The following is a 17,080-nucleotide window of genomic DNA, read 5'->3' on the forward strand; positions in this document are numbered from 1 at the left end:
AGCAGGGAGAGAACAATCAAGTTTTACTTTGGTATTTGGTTGGATTGATGCATTTGATATTCCATTTCTCTCCAGAAACAATCAACTTCTATTTTACTGTTTTTTGGGGTTTATTTACTTATTCATTTATTTGATATCACACTTATCTTCATAAAAGGATTTGAGGGAGGTTGTCTCCTATTTAGTTATTTAAATCTATTTGATGAGTATCTGGGAGATGCTCCTATTTCTAATCGTAATACTGAATAAGTAAGTGCAGGTGAAACAGAAATATAATACAGCCCAGGTATGGCTTATGGTGAAATGAGAGAGACCTAGAAATATGATCATATTTCTGTTATCTGTGCTAACATTGTATTATAGCCTGCTGCAAAAACACAGAGGAGGAAGTAACTAAACATTGTTTTTTCCACCGAGTTTTAGATATCATTCCATATGAGCTCAGAAAAGAGAGTCGAAGGTTCATGGTTGACTCAGTTGCATGGTCTTTGTCACCAAGAGAAGGGAGTGTCTTCACTTCTCTCCTATTCGTGGTATCTAGAGTCAGAGACTTTAGGTTTATGGAGCAAAGTGAGTCAGCTTTCACATAAGTCAGCCTCTGGGAAAATATCCTGTAGATTGCTTGGCTTTATAAGTAGTACAAAATACTCGTAACATGATTTCCTTATGCTTAGTATATATTCACGAAAGGGATTGTGTATGCGGGTCTGGCGATGCTGCTACAAAGAGTTGTGAAGCTATTGTTCATTGTTTACCAAAGAATGGTTGTCTCTTAAGATGGAGGAAAAGAAGATAGGATAAAGTGTTGTGCTTTTCATTGGTTCTTTTTCATGACAGACAAGGCCTTCCTCCTTAAGCTAGCCTTGCTTTTCTTGTATAGCTAGCTCTCTTTTGTTTACTTAATTGTGTTTATTTTTAATTATAAAAGAGATGAGTCCATTCTCACAAGGTATTTAAATACCTATCCCTTTGACTCCTGTCCCTCTCCTCTCCACAAAAGGAACCATTCATTGCTCTCTATTTCGTGTGTATGGAAAGATTGTGTGTGTGTGTGTGTGTGTGTGTGTGTGTGTGTGTGTGTGTGTGTGTTTAACATTAATGGTGTCATGCAAAATGCTTCCTGTTTGATTTATTTACTTAGCAGTATGTATTAGAGAGTATTTCAAGTTATAACATGTTGATTGACCTTATTCCATTTCATGGATGTAATGGAATTAATTTAACCTTTCTGCTGTTGTTGGCCTTCTAGGTTATGACCATTTTGTTGGTGTTATTACAAATAATCCCACAGTGAAACCCCTTGTACATTCTCTGTGCATTGTTAAGAGTTTCTCTAGGTTATCAAGAAGTGGATTTGCTACTCATAGACTTAGGGATTTAAAATTTTGCCAGATATCACTAACATGTTGTGTGAGAAAAACAAGTTGTAGATTGGAATAGATAGTATGATATCATTTACGTTGGAAGAAATATCGCGATGTGTCATAGGAACATATTCCATTAATGAGACTGATAAAAGGTGAAAAATTTGGAGAGAATACTAGACTTGAGAATAGTGCTGAAAGGGACACTGGCCTTTTCAGTGATTTTTAGATTTTTGTAACAAGAATGTATACATGTATTTGAATTGTTATAAATAATTACCAATAAAAGTAGAGATGTTTGAATAATTTGTATTTGTCTTTATGCTACAGTCATGGACTAATCTGTTTTTCAATTACACGCTGACCATTTAAAATTTTTGACCATATATTAGGGTGTAGAAAAAAATCAATATATTTCAAAAGGTAGAATTACGTGAGGGTAGATGAGGATCACATTCTTTGGCCAATATTATTCCAGTCAAGTATTGAATCACCTTGGGTTTTCTAGATTTTATAGTAAATAGCTATATGTTATTCTAGCTTTCTGTTTACAATGTTTGGATTCTAGTACAAGTGACTGAACTTTTAAAAAAAATTTTGTATTGGCCTTAATACCCTTTAATGCAAAATAGAGAACTTAAATATTGCCAGTGTTATGTGACTCTAGTAGACAAATGCTTAAATTATGTGACTCCAAAGAATAGGTGTTTTTTTAATATCTAATTTTTGTTTTTCTTAAAGAGATGTGAAAGCTGGAAATATTCTTCTTGGAGAAGATGGCTCAGTACAGATTGCAGGTAATGATTAGCATTTTTTAAAATTGAATGGTCAGTTGAACCACATTGGTTATCTTTTATGTTTTCTTAGACAATTTTCTCTTCCCTGGACCATTTCTAGTTAAGCATTCTATGTTGGTACATTCCTGCTGGCTCTCAAGGTTTTCTCCACAATTCAACCTTCATTTTTGATTTTTGACATTTTTCTGGCCATTACTCATTACCTTGTAGCTATCCAGTTATCCATTCCTTGTCCAGCATTAAGATATTCATCTGTAGGTTCTTATGGCATTCTGTACTTTCCTTTTAAGGAGAAGTAGTCAAGAAACCTCATTGTATTTAAAAATAAATTGATACAGAAAGGTGATACAGAGTTACTTATATCCTGAGAGAAAAGGGGTATTTGCCAATTAAAAAGAGGCATCTGAGAGGTGGAAGTGCAGTTTTGGGAGATTCAGAGCTGAAGGGATAAGAGTTGGTGGCTGTCCTGGTGAGATACCACTTCCTCCAGGCTGAAGCTCCAGAATGGTGGAACCGCAGGATTGTTGAGTAAGCAGATCATCTGAGAAAACCTCATCTTAGTCCCATGCCCATTGCCGGAACAGTCAGGTGTTTGGCAGGAGGAAGATAATCACCCAAAAGTTAATTCTTTCTTCAGCTTTAGAAGATAATTTAGACACACATCTTCATGTCCTAATATAAGGGAATATTTTAACCAAGCCACATAATGCTCTAACGTAAAGGAAAAGATTGATAAATTTGACTCCTTGAAAATTAGCAACTTCTCTTCATCAAAAGAAAAACAATTTATCACCGTTAATAAGTAAAAAGGCAAACCACAGAGTAGAAAAGATCCTTGTTTCATGAATAACTGATAAAGGCCTCAAATTTAGAATATGTAAAGAACTCGTTAAGAAAAATATGATTAAAAAATGGACAGAAGACTTCCCAAATGAAGACATCAAAACATATATATAATAAAAGGTGTTAAACCTCATTAGTAATCAGTTAAATACAAAGTAGAATAACATTGGAATACCATGTTATACTGATTGACCTGGCAAAAAATATCTGACACCACCAGTTGTTAGTGTGGATGTAAAGCAAGGAACAGTCTAATATCTGATTATGGGAGTATAAATTAGTACAAACACTTCATTAGGTTAAAGACTGGCATACCCTAAGACTCTGGCCTCTGGATGCATGGCCTGGGGAAACTTGCTTACCTGTGCCATGGTGCTCATAAGCATTGAAAGTTTGAAACAGTTCCAACTTCTTCATTAGTAGAATGGATAAATAAATTTACCCATTGTATAAGTTAACATTGTATCCATTGTATAAAATCCATTGTATAAAAAAATGGTTAATTTATACATTGGAATGTTATCTAGTGATGAAATTGAATAGAACTATAACTATATACAAAAGCATTAATAAATTCTAAAGACATCAGATGAAAGAAGCCAGTCAGAATAGAATATATAGGGTGCGATTTCATTTACATAAGTTCACTACCAGGCACAATTGTGCTATATTGCTTAGAGAAGCAAAATTGAGTGGTAAAAAACTAAAGAGGATTCTGGGAAGATGGTGAATAGGCGGCACCAGGAATCTGACTCCCCACCTAGACAGCAGTTGAAATGGCAGAATCTGTCTGATGTACAGCAGGTCCTCAAATAACTTTGTTCAATGTTATTTTGTTATAAATTTGAAGAGATGCTGTAGGAACTTAACTCTTGTTTATATCAATTAGCCCACGATAAAATTGGTTTCATTATACATCATTTCATTTAAAGTCACAGAACTTATTGATGATGTTGAGTGAGGACTTACTGTAACTGTTTTGGAATTCTGTAGACCATTGAAGGCTTGACATTTCTAGGGAAAGTCTTGGAAGATAAATTGTGGTTAATTTGGTCAATATCAGAGCCACTCATTTCTCGCCCATCAGCCATGTCGTGGGCAGCTGTGCGTGTTTTTGGAGCAGCTCACACACAGCTGTGGTAACTGTTAGGGCAAAAAGCATTCTTTCCTCCAAATATCAGGAGTCTGTGCCCTGATCACTGATTGCTGATTCTATTCTCAAGGTGCAGGCAAAGAGGCAAGCAGCCATAGTTGTTGTACCTCACCCCCTCAAGTAACTTCCAGGAGACTTAACAGGCTAGCACCGTTTTTTCTTCTCTTCATTTTGTTCGTCTTTCCCCTTTTGGAGCCAGACATTAAAAACTAGGATATTAAAAAAACAATTACATTTACAGGGAAAATTGGAAAGTGACTCCACATGCCCAGGAAAAAGTGCGGAAAAGATCAGAGAAGACCTTAAGTTTACACCTCAGTCCTCCATCTGATGCTTGACACAGATACAGCCTACAGCAACCAAAACAACAATAACAAAAACATTAACAAAAATAGCAAACCATGGAGAAGAATCTAATCTCCATAGTTGCCATATTATTAGATTTAGATCTCCAGTTTTCAACAACAACAAAATCAGAAGACATTCAATAAACAGCAAAGCGTGGCCCATTCAAATGAAATAAATAATAGAAACTGTCACTAAAACAGACCGATGGCAGATCTACTAGACAAAGACTTAAAACAGCCATATTGATGATACTGAGAGAACTGAAAGAAGATGAACAGAAATTAAAATGATGTGTGAACAAAATGAGACTTTTAACAAAAAGAAAACCTAAAACAGACCAAAAAGAAATTTTGGAGCTAAAAAGTACAATAACTTGTACTGTGAAATAAAAAACTCACTAGAAGGATTCAGTTGCAAATTTGAGCTGGCAGAAGAAAGAATCAGTGAACTCAAAAATAGGTAAACGGAAATTAGCGATTCTGATGAATAGAAGGAAAAAGGTTGAAGAAAAGTGAACAGAGCCTGAGGGGCCAGTTGGACACCATTAAGTGGACCAACATACACATTGTATGTGACCCAGAAGAAGAAGAGAGAAAGAGGCAGAGAGAATATTTAAAGAAATAAAGGCTGAAAACTTCCAAAATTTGATGAAGACGGGAATATAAATATACAAGAGCTCAACAATCTCCAAGTAAGATAAACCTTAAGAGACTCACACAGAGACACGTTATAATCAAACTTATGAAAGCCGAAAACAAAGACTCTTGAGAGCAGCAAGAGAGAAATGATTTGTCACAAAGGAGACTCAGTAAGGTTGTCACTCAGCAGATTTCTCATCAAAAACTTTGGAGATCAGAAGAAAGTGGAACAGTGTATTCAGAGTGCTAAAGAAATTATCAACCAAGAATCCTATAACTGGTAAAACTCCATCAAAAATGAAGGATAAATTAAGACATTCCTAGATAAACAAAAGCTGAGGGAGTATGTTTCCACTAGACTTGCATTGCAAGAAATGCTCAAGGGAGTTCTGTGAAGTGAAATGAAAAGACACTAGACAATAACTCCAAGCAGTATGAAGAAATAAAGATCTTGATAAAGGTAAACACATGGGCAAATATAAAAGCTATTACTGTATTATTGTAACAGTGGTTTGTAGCTCTACTTTTTGTTTTCTACATGGTATAAGAGACTAATAATAAAAACAATTATTGTTCTAAAAGTTAGTATTACAGTAACATTGGTTTGTAACTCTAAGTCTTGTTTTCTACATAATTTAAGAGACTAATACATTTAAAAGAATTATTTGTTTATGTTTTTGAGCACACAGTGTATTAAGATGTAATTTTGTGACATCATCAACCAAAAGGGTGGGAACAGTGCTGTAAAGGAGAAGAGTTTTTGTATTTTGTTGAAGGTAAGCGGTATAAATGCAAATTAGAGTGTTATAACTTTAGAATGGTAAATGTAATTCCTATAGTCCCCACATAAAAAAAATAGCTATAGATAATACACATAAAGAAATGAGAGGGAAAATTAAGCTTTTCACAACAAAAAATCAGCTAAACACAAAAGAAGTAATTCAGGAAACAAGGGACAAAACTATAGAAAATAACACAATGACAGAAATCCCTCCTTATCAGTAGTGGTTCTATAAAATGTAAATAGTTTAACTCTCCAATGAAAAGACAGAGATTGGCAGAGTGGATAAAACACGATTCAACTATATGCTGCCTATGAGAGACTCACTTTAGATCCAAAGACACAAATGGATTGAAAGGGAAAGGCTGGAAAACTATATTCTACATAAATAGTAACCGAAAAGAGAGCAAGGGTAGCTATTCTAATATCAGACAAAATAAATATTAAATCATAAAAGATTACAAGAAACAAAGAGATACACTACATGTTAATAGATGCTTTAATACAGCAAGAAAATATAATAATTACGAATATTCCTGCATCTAATAACATACCAGCAAAATATATGAAGCAAAAACTGACAAAACTGAAGGGAAAGGTAGACAGTTCTACAGTAATAGTTGGAGACTTCAGTACATCGGTCTCAATATTGGATAGATACAGAAGATAAAGAAATAGAGGATTTAACACAATGACCAGTGAGATCTAACAGACATTAATAGAATACTACCCAACAAGAACAGCATACACATTCTTCCCAAGTGCGCAAGGGGCATTTTCCAGGATAGTCTATATGTTAGGCCACAAATTAAGTCTCAGTAAGATTTTAAAAGTTAAATATACAAAGTATCTTCTCCAACCACAGTGGGATAAAGTCAGAAATCAATAACAGGAGTAAATCTAGAAAATTCACTAAGGATTTGTGATGAAGGAAGGAAGACATCACAAGGGAAAGTAGAAAATACTCAGATAAATGAAAACAAAATCACAACCATACCAAAATTTATGGGACACAGCAAAAGTATTGTTAAGGGATACGTTTATAGCGACAGATACATTATTTAAAAATAAGAAAGATGGCAAATCAGCCATCTAATTTTATAGCTTAAGGAACAAGAAAAAGAAACTAAATCCAAAGCCGATGGAAGGAAATAAAGTTTAGAGCAGAGATGAAGGAAATAGAAAATAGAAAAGCAGTAGAGAAAATCAGTTAAATCTAAAGCTGGTTCTATAAAAAGATCACCAAAATTGACAAACCTTAAGGTAGGTGTACTAAGAAAAAAATAGAAGACTCAAATGACTGAAATCATAAATGAAAATGGGGACATTGCTACCAATTCTACAGAAATAAATAACATTATAAAAGAGTACTAGGAACAATTGTACAAATTGGATAACTTAGATGAAATGAACAAATTCCTTGAAACATGAAAACTACCAAGATGAAATCACAGAGAAATAGAAAATCTGAATTGACCTGTAACTAGTAAGGAGATCGAATCATTATTTGAAATCTCTCCACAAAGAAAAACCCTGGACCTGATGGTTTTATTGATGAATTCTACGAAACAGTTAAAGGAAAACTAATAACAGTCCTTCTCAATCTTTTCCAAACAATTGGAGAGGAGGAACACTTCCTAATTCATTCAACAGCATTACCCTGATAGCAGAGCCAAAGACACTACAATGAAAACTGCAGGCGAATATTCCTTAATGAACATTGATGCAAAAATCCTCAACGAAATACTAGCAAATCGAATTCAGTAGCATATTAAATGGATTATACACTATGACCAAGTGGGATTTTTTTCTTGGAGTGCAAGGATGGTTTAACATTTCAAAATCAAATGTAACAGACCACGTTAACAGAATGCAGGGGAAAAAACCACCTAATCATCTCAATATAGAACAAGCATTTGAGAAAATTTAACACTTTTATAATAGGAATATGAGCAAAGTAGGAACAAAGGAAACATCCTCAACTTACTAAAAACTACATACGAAAGACCCACAATGAACAACATATTCAGTGATGAAAGACTGAAAGCTTTTCCTTTGAGTTCGGAAACGTGGCAAGGATGCTTTTGACACTTCTGTTCAGCATAGTACTGTAAGATCCAGATTGAACAATTAGGTAAGAAAAAGAAGTCATCCAAACTGGAAAGAAGTAAATTATCCCCATATGCAGATTATGTGATCTTATATGTAGAAAACCCTAAACATTCCGTAAACTACTTGAATTTAGCAAAGTAAGATCCAAAGTCAGCACACAAAAATCAGTTGCATTTTATACTAACAATGAACAATTTGCAAAGGAAATTACAAAACAATTCCATTTATAAGTAGCATCAAAAAGAATAAAACACTTGGAGTTAAGTTAACCAAAGAGGTAGATGACTTATACAGTGAAAACTACAAAACATTGCTGAAAGAAATTAAAGAAGACATATATCAATGGAAACACATCTCATGTCCACGGATTAGAAGACTTAATACAGGTTTCTCCTGCTATCCTGAAGTAGAGCATTCCTATGAAATCTTTTGTAAGCCCAAATGGCTTAAAGTGAAGAGTATCTCTGACTTTCGGAAAGTTCATGTTTCATACTCGCTTTCATGGCTTTTTTTTGTAAAAACAAAAATCCTTTTTGGATTTCTTTTGGTTAGTGAAAACAGATACTTATGTAGGACTTTTGTAAAAGCAAAGTGGCATAATGCAGACATTATGAAAGCAGGGAATACCTATATTCTTAAAATGTCAGTACTGCCCAAAGTGATCTACAGATTCAATGTAATTATTATTGCAATCCTAGTGATATTTTTTTTTTTGCAGAAATAGAAAAACTCATCTTAAAATCTGTACCGAATCTCAAGTAACCTCAAATAACCAGAACAGTCTTGAAAAAGAATGAACAAAGCCGGAGGAATTACACTTCTGCTTTCAAAATTTACTACAGGCAACAGTAATAAAAACAGTATGTTATGGGCATAAAGATAGACATCGAGACCAATGGAATAGAAAAGCAAGCCCCAAAATAACTCTTTCATACATGGTAAAGTGATTTTGACAAGGGTGCCAAGACCATTCAGTGGGGGAAAGGACATACGGTGCCGAGAAAACTACATATCCCCATGCAAAGGAATGAAGTTCCCTTATCTATGAAGTTCCCATACACAAAAAATAACTCAAAATGGATCAAAGTCCTAAATGTAAAACCTTAAACAATGAAACTCTGAGGAGAAAACAGGGCAAAAGTTTCATGACATTGGTTTTGGCAGTGATTTAGATATGATGCCAATGGCACAGGAAACAGAAGAAAAAATAGGAAAAGTAGCCTTTATGAAAATTAATTTTTTTATGCATCAAAAGCACTACTAACAGTAAAAATGTAACCCATAGAATTGGAGAAAATATTTTGTAAATTACTTATAAAAACTAATAATATCCAGAATATACAGAGAACTTCTAAAATTTAACAACAAATTAACAGATTAAAAATGGGTTTTAATAGACATTTCTCCAAAGAAGATATACAGATCACCAATAAGCACACGGAAAGATGCTCAACACCACTAATCATCAGAGAAATGCAAATTGAAACTACAAGGAGGTACCACCTCACACTCATCAGGATTGCTACTATCAAAAACAACAACAACAACAACAACAACAAATAACACAGATGTGGAGAAATCGGTATCTTCGTTCACTGTTGATGGGACTGTAAAATAGTACAGCTGCTGTAGAAAAGAATTTGGCTATTCCTTAAATAATTAAAAATAATAAAGGACCCAGCAGTTCCTGGTTATGTAACCTAAAGAACTGAAAATGGGCTCAAACGGATATTTGTACATTCGTTTTTATGGCGGCATTATTCACAGTGGCGAAATCTTGGGAGTAACCCAAGTGTTCATCAGTGAACATATTACAAAATATGGTAAATACATACAATGGAATATTATTCAGCTTATGAAGGAAGGAAACTCTGACACATGCTACAATGTCGATGAACCTTGAGGACATTATGCTAAGTGAGATAAGCCAGTTATAAACAAATACTGTATCATTCCACTTATGAAATACTTAGTCAAAATCATAGAGACAGAAAGTAGAATGGCAGGTGCCAGGGACTAGAGGAAGGGGTCATCGGAGAGTTTCATGGATATAGGGTTTCAATTTGGGAAGAAGAATAGATTAGAGCAAGGAGGAAAATCAGAGAAGTTGTGTTGAGGTGGAGAGGAATGGACTGAAGGACCTGTTAGGCTGTGTCGTAATTTAGCCGAGAGAAGTTCAGCAGAAAGATGATGTCATGCTGTTTATATATAGGACTGTAACTATAATATTACCCTAGTCATTTATGTTACTTACTATACTTTTAATACCTTGCTGTTGTATTTTATTTCAGACTTTGGAGTTAGTGCTTTTTTAGCAACTGGTGGTGATATTACCCGAAATAAAGTGAGGAAGACTTTTGTTGGAACCCCTTGCTGGATGGCACCTGAAGTTATGGAACAGGTACTGTGTCTTTTTTTAATGGTTTAGGGTTTTGTTATGAATTGAAAAACACTGAGTAGTGCTTTTATTTGGTATACTAGGTTAGCTTTGGGAAATACACATCTCTGTTCATCTATTAAGACTTTGGTCCTCCTTTAAAAAAAAAAAAACAACTGCAAAACTTTACAAAGGAGATGAGAAACTTAGGGTTTATACCAAAGACAACCGAAGGAATAATATAATGAAGCTTCGTTTAATAATATTCTCTTTGGTTAAATGACAGTCTTTTTACATATAGTTATATTGCTGTAGTTCTCTAGAAACTAGTTTTCTTCACATCCCCATTTTCCATTTGCCCTCAAACTACAATCTGATGTCACTCATCCCATCATGTTAACAGAAATTCTGCTAAATCTTGAAACCAGTTCTCATTTCTTGTTCCTTGTCTTGTTCTCTTTGTGGCATTTGACACAGTTGGCCATTCCCACCTTTAACTTTGTTAGCTTCCCTAGTGTGGCTTTCTCATTTTTTCCTACTTGTCAGGCCATTTCTCTGACTTCTTTTCTGGCTTTCCTTCTGCTGAGTGGCAGTGTTTCCCAGGACCTGGTTTTTGAACTCTTCTCTGACATGCTCACTAAGTGTCCTCTTTGCTTTGCACCTAGTCATTATTTCTAATTTATGTTCAGACCAGTCTTATTTCCTAAGCCTCTGGGTAGATATTTTCACCTCCTTATAGGTGTTTTGCAGAAATGTCTTCCTGGTATATCAAACTCAGTATGTAGAACTGAATTCACTTTTCACTCTGTTATAATGCCTGTATTCACCCTGCTGGTGAGGTAAGGATTCTCACCCTAAAGTTATGTGAATGGTTGAACACACACCTGACCCTGAACTGATGAGATGGACTGCAATTTATTAATTGCATATACACATAGCAGGGGGGAGGAGGACACTGTATGCCACAGAGGGTCGCACTCAGGAAGAGAGTGAACAAAAAGTTACTGTGGCAAACAGGTTTTGTAGTATCAAAAGAGTGAGATGCCCTTTGATTTCCTTGTGAGGATGTGATTGGCTCATCTGAATAATTCTGCAGGCTGGCAGGGAGCTGAAGCCTGCTAGTCAGGGATAAGCAGGACCTGTACCTGGTCTGGTTGATAAGCAGAGTTGCTAGGCTAAGGGACCTTATCCTCAGGAGCAGAAGGTGGTAAGGGGGCGGCGGGGGGGATGTGCACTTATGTCATTAGAGGCCTTCCTATTTACTAGATGTGAAGACAGCATGAAATATGGAGCTTTAATTTTAGATCTCAAACCACACACTCCCAACACCTGTTTCTCCTACATTGTTTAGGATAGAAAATTAAAGTATTTAATTATATGATGTGCTGGTGACAGTTTAAAAGGCGAGAAATTTGGCAACATTTTCACACCAACAACTTTAAAAATATTCATGCCCTTTGTAACTTTTCATTATAAAAATTAAGATGATAAAAACAATAACAGCATAGGAAATGTTGAAAACAAGACTCACCCCCATTGCCTAACATTTTGTTCTATTTTTTATAGACTGTATACCTATTTGTAATAGTATCAAAACTTATGAACAATTTTATATTCTTTTTTCTTCATAAATGCTTTATCACAGATGGTTTTCCATATTTTCATACAGAATTCATGAACGTTGGTTTTAGTTAACTCTGTAATATTTCTTTAGGTGAATATACTGTACTTAATTTCTCCATTGGTGAATATTCATTCAGGTTGCCTCTTTTTTTCCTTTTTTCAAGTATATTTAATTTTTGCCTACTTTATTTTATTGGTTTAAAGCTTACGAACACTTTCACGGTTCTTGATAGACATGATAAGCTACCTTTTAAAAGTGCTTTTAGGGTGGCAAAAGTAATCATGTACATCTCTCTGTTCTTTACAGGTCCGAGGTTATGATTTCAAAGCCGATATCTGGAGTTTTGGGATCACAGCGATTGAATTGGCTACAGGGGCAGCTCCGTATCATAAGTACCCGCCAATGAAGGTGAGGCCCACGTTCAGAGTACTGCCCCAGCTCATGTCCCAGGCGCCTTGCTTCATTTGACGTTTTTGTCCATAGAATTCTGCCCTGCATTCTTTCTGACTCCTGTAGCAGTTAACGTCTGTATCAGATATTTGGTGTTTACCATTGGATGACTTTACATCGGAGTTGACCTTTTTATATAGTGATCTCCATCTCCTGACTCTTAGTTTGAATAGTTTGATATTAGGACCTGATGTCACTCATTTTAGTGTGTGTTCTGTACAGTCACCTGTGTAGAACAGCCTTAATGGGACGATGATCATTTCTACTTTATAAGGTTGTTGGAAGGAATACATATTAATAGTAATTATAGCTAACATTCATTGAGCACTTATCTTGCCAGGCACTGTTTTAAGTGCTTTTCATATCTTAAACAAGATAATTCATGCAAAATGTTCATGTGCCCTACATATGTATTTTCATTATTATTGAATAAAAGTTTGCTTTGTAGGACACTAAGCAGCTTTTATTAAAAGGCCTATTATCATGTTCTGAGGTAGTAGTTACCTCAGAATCTGATGGTTGTTAATGAAATGTGGTTGTTAATCCTGCCCCCAGCATTAGTAACAGAATGAGTTTTTTGTGTTTCAAGATGGTGCTGCCAATACTGTTGGTAACCATTTTATCTGTGCGACCGCTTAGTTTTAATATGCTCATGAATTCTATTCTTCTGTTTGTAGCTGTAGCTATTGTTTATATTTCTGCTTGCTCACTTTACAAAATACCCTATGACTGTTTAAAATGGATAACCACCATTGTGAATTATTGTCATAGTGATATTATTCGTATCTGTATGGTGCACTTGAGAGCCTTTAAAATATCTTGTCCCCTTTAAGGCTCTACCAATGTAGAGAAGGACAAAACAAAAGGCTATTAGGAAAAACCTCTGTGTCCCTCCATATTCAAAACATACATATATTGACCTGCATGTTCAATGGGTGGAATTTTGATTCTGTGAAAGATTAGTAATATTTTAAGGCCACGGTTTTCCCAAAGGTTGACTACTTCTAAGAGGGAATTCATAAGGTTTTAAGAAGAATTTTTTAAAAATAACTATAAGGTGGGAGGCTATTTTTAGGCCAAAGAGATGGCTTATTTTAAAAAGGAGGTTGAGAGAGAGCATGAGGTTTCTTTTTCATCCATTATAGGCAATGACTCCTGTAATTATAGCCAGACATATATGTGTTAACCTATTTGCTCATAATGAGAAATATCACCAACTTTAGTAATTCTATTTCAGTAAATGTGAATCTGAAAAGCAAGTAAATATGAAAAGCAAGTTATAATTCTGATTATAGCCCCATTTTATTTTTTTAGTGTTGACTTTGTGTTTAGAAAAATGGCTTATGCTTTTTATAAAAAAAGTCAAAACAGTATAGAAAAACACAGCTCATCCAAAGTCCCATCACATAAATATGAACTTCATTACTCACATCTCTGTGCATCAGGCTAGTATGTTTCCATAAAAGTCAAAGAGGGAAGAAATGGACAGAGTAGTCAAGCTTGTTGGCTGCTGCAAGGAAGGTAGGAAGAATGAGAACTGAAAAAACGCTGTAGCTTTATTAACTAAGACATCATCGGTGATTGCTAAGGTAGAAGTTTCTGAGGCGCTCCGGGAAGAGAACGCCAGATTACAAGGTGTCAAGTTGAGACAAAGCCATGAATAGGTAAAGTCAGCAAGGTTATACTCTGAATTTTGCTGTGTTTTAATTTTTTTTTAAGGTAGTTTGGCAGTATAAGAGCGAGGACAGAAGACATGAAGAAAGGATTTTGACCAAAGGACATACAGTGTTCATACAGTTGAGCCCTGGCAGGCATGTTGTCTGGGAAGCTGACTTTCTATAGGATATTGTTTATGCGGAAAACACCTAAATAACTGGTTTCTGAATAATTGATCTAGATATGAACTTTTTGAAAGTAAAATCTGCTTATATATTGGGGTTTGTCTATGTTGAAAAATCTTGGCCACAATATTTAATTTTACTCTACTAAGTCTTAAGCAGTGTTTATTATATGGAAAATTCTTACAGGTTTTGATGCTGACACTGCAGAATGATCCTCCTTCTTTGGAAACTGGTGTTCAAGATAAAGAAATGCTGAAAAAATATGGAAAATCATTTAGAAAAATGATTTCATTGTGCCTTCAAAAGGATCCAGAAAAAAGGTAAAGTATGAGATAAGGCTTACTTTCCTCTTCATCTATTATGTAGTCCGTCGTGGGAAGTCTAGGAATCACATACAAAGGCACACAGGGAATTGTTCGTGCATATTCACAAGAACAAAATAGAAATTTTAGAAAAAACAGACAGAGACCATTATCTTAGATTGGAAGTGAATAAATAATTTTCTTTTTTTTTAGTGTACAGTATACCCTAAATAGTTCAGCTATTTCCTGGTTAATTTCTTATCATTGTAAATTTGTATATTGTGAATTCTGTATTAATATAATGTCAAGTTAGTGGGAGGGCTTGTTTTCAATTTGCACTTAAAACTTATAAGTAAACGAATATCTTAATGCTGTTTACAATTTCAGTAACAGAAGAAATACACATAGCAAATGTTATATTTGATATCAAATTATCATACTTTTAAGTGGACCAGAAATTCAAAGAGCTTACCTTATTAGCACTAGGCAGATTGGCTGGTAAGTCAATAAATAAACATGGTCATCTAATGTGTGTTTGAATTTATGAATTAACAGAATCATAGAATATTGGATATCCCTATACAATCTTTTATCTTTGAGGTCAACCAGCTACCTAGCCATAGACGTGGGACTTGAATCCAAAACTCCTGATTCCTAACCTATGGCTCTGTTCTCACTATCTTATCTTTCTGTTTCACATATATTCCATTCAGTTTCTTAGCACTAACTGTTCTTTAATTTTGATTTCTCTGATCAACAAACATGAGCGATTTTAATTAACTTTAGTATACTTAATGGGCCCTCAGAATTTACTGTTGGAGATATTGGAAAAGGTAAGAAAAACAGGGAGCAGAGTTCAAACCTGAGCTTTTAGAATTTTTTTCTGTTTTTGAATAAATTGGTATAAAGGATAGGGAACACTTTTGCCTCTGCCAAGTTAGTTGACTAAAATAACAGAATTCTCTTGTTACAAGCACCCAGAAATACTGTCTAAATCTATCAAACTTAAAATAACAAATCCAGAGATGAGGTTGCAATAAAGGGAAGTACTCAGATGCCAGAAATAATAAGGAAGCCATAAATTAGAGAAGAAAAATCATGAACTAATCCTGCGGCTCCCCGCAGTGGGACACTATTCCTTCCCACTTCTACATAGGGATTGGAAATGAGATATAGGGCCCGCCCAGTTGGGATTTTGAATTGAGATCTCTGCTTAAAGCTAGGACTGTAAGTCTGCATCCTGAAAGGATAAGCAAGTAAATAAAAATCTTTCTATAATCACAAAGACAGAACAAAAATCTCTCTTGAATAATCAAGTCCTCTGAACTGGACAGTCTGCAGGTTTACAGTCTGCATTTATACTACTCCTGTTATCCAGGAACCCACAGGATTAGAAATTAAAAATATTATTGCCAAGCCAGTTTTATTTTTGGCAGAAGCAGTTGTGAAACTGCACTGTTAGAACAGTTCAAAAACCCAGGTTCACGGGATGTTTGCACATAATATCCCACCAAAGAGAAGATTATAATCAAAATTAAAAATTCAAAATCAAAATTAAAAAACACAGTGAAACACTACACTGTGAACTAGAGTCAGCAGAAATAACAAGCCAGAAGGATTAGTGCTCCAAGAACTTATCTGAAAAGACCATTAAATAAGAGTATTTAAAATCATAAATCAAAGCCATAAAAAAAGAATATGACTGACCTTCTCCCCCAAAATCAAAATCAAATAGAACTGCTAGAAGTGACAAATACAGAAATTAAAATTTTAAACTTAATGGATTCCCTTGAATGTAGGCTGGACTTGGAGTTGCTTTTGATGAATAAAGTATGAAAAAGGAAAAAAAAAACAACTTTGGAGTGGAGAAACCTGGTAGACACCTTCACCAGGTGGTCAAGGTTAACATCACCAATAATAAGACATATCGATTATTACATACTCCTTGACGTGATGCTTTGAGATGGGCACATTACCTCTGAGGTATTCTTCCCCAAAATCTGTAACTTCAATCTATAGGAAAAAATACCAGACAGACCCAAGTTGAGGAATATGCTTCAAACTACCTGACCAGTACTCTTCAAAAGTGTCAAGGAAAGACTGAGGAAGTGTCAGGTTGGGGGAGACATGAGGACTAAATGCAACATGGTGTCCTTGAATAGATCCTGGAACCGGGAAAGGATATTAGTGGAAAAACTGGGGGAATCTGAATAAAGCCGTTTAGTTAATAGTACTGTACCAGTGTTAATATTTTTACTTAATTTCTTGATAATATAGTTATGCAAAGTATTAACGGGTAGCTGGTAAAAGGAACTCTACATCTTTGCATCTCTTTTGTAAGTAAAATTATTTCAAATAAAAGTTTTTTAAAAAAATCTGGAAGATATAGAACATCTATTCCAGTTAGTAAATCAGAAGTATACCTTAGAACATTTCTAAGTTTAAAAAAA

The 17,080-nt window shown here is 34.8% G+C and overlaps 1 protein-coding gene across 3 annotated transcripts in view; it reads left to right on the top strand.

Moving 5' to 3' along the window:
* OXSR1 (oxidative stress responsive 1) overlaps window positions 1-17,080 on the top strand; it is an 82,108-nt gene that overhangs the window by 44,492 nt on the left and 20,536 nt on the right. For all 3 annotated transcript variants that reach the window (XM_011365886.2, XM_011365721.2, XM_011365799.2), the window contains 4 exons: window positions 2,106-2,161; window positions 10,328-10,437; window positions 12,344-12,445; window positions 14,515-14,648. In XM_011365886.2, the coding sequence (XP_011364188.1) occupies window positions 2,106-2,161; window positions 10,328-10,437; window positions 12,344-12,445; window positions 14,515-14,648 (402 nt within the window). The remainder of the gene's footprint in view (window positions 1-2,105; window positions 2,162-10,327; window positions 10,438-12,343; window positions 12,446-14,514; window positions 14,649-17,080) is intronic.

Source organism: Pteropus vampyrus, unplaced genomic scaffold, assembly GCF_000151845.1.
Source record: "Pteropus vampyrus isolate Shadow unplaced genomic scaffold, Pvam_2.0 Scaffold1, whole genome shotgun sequence".
Taxonomy (NCBI): Eukaryota; Metazoa; Chordata; class Mammalia; order Chiroptera; family Pteropodidae; genus Pteropus; species Pteropus vampyrus.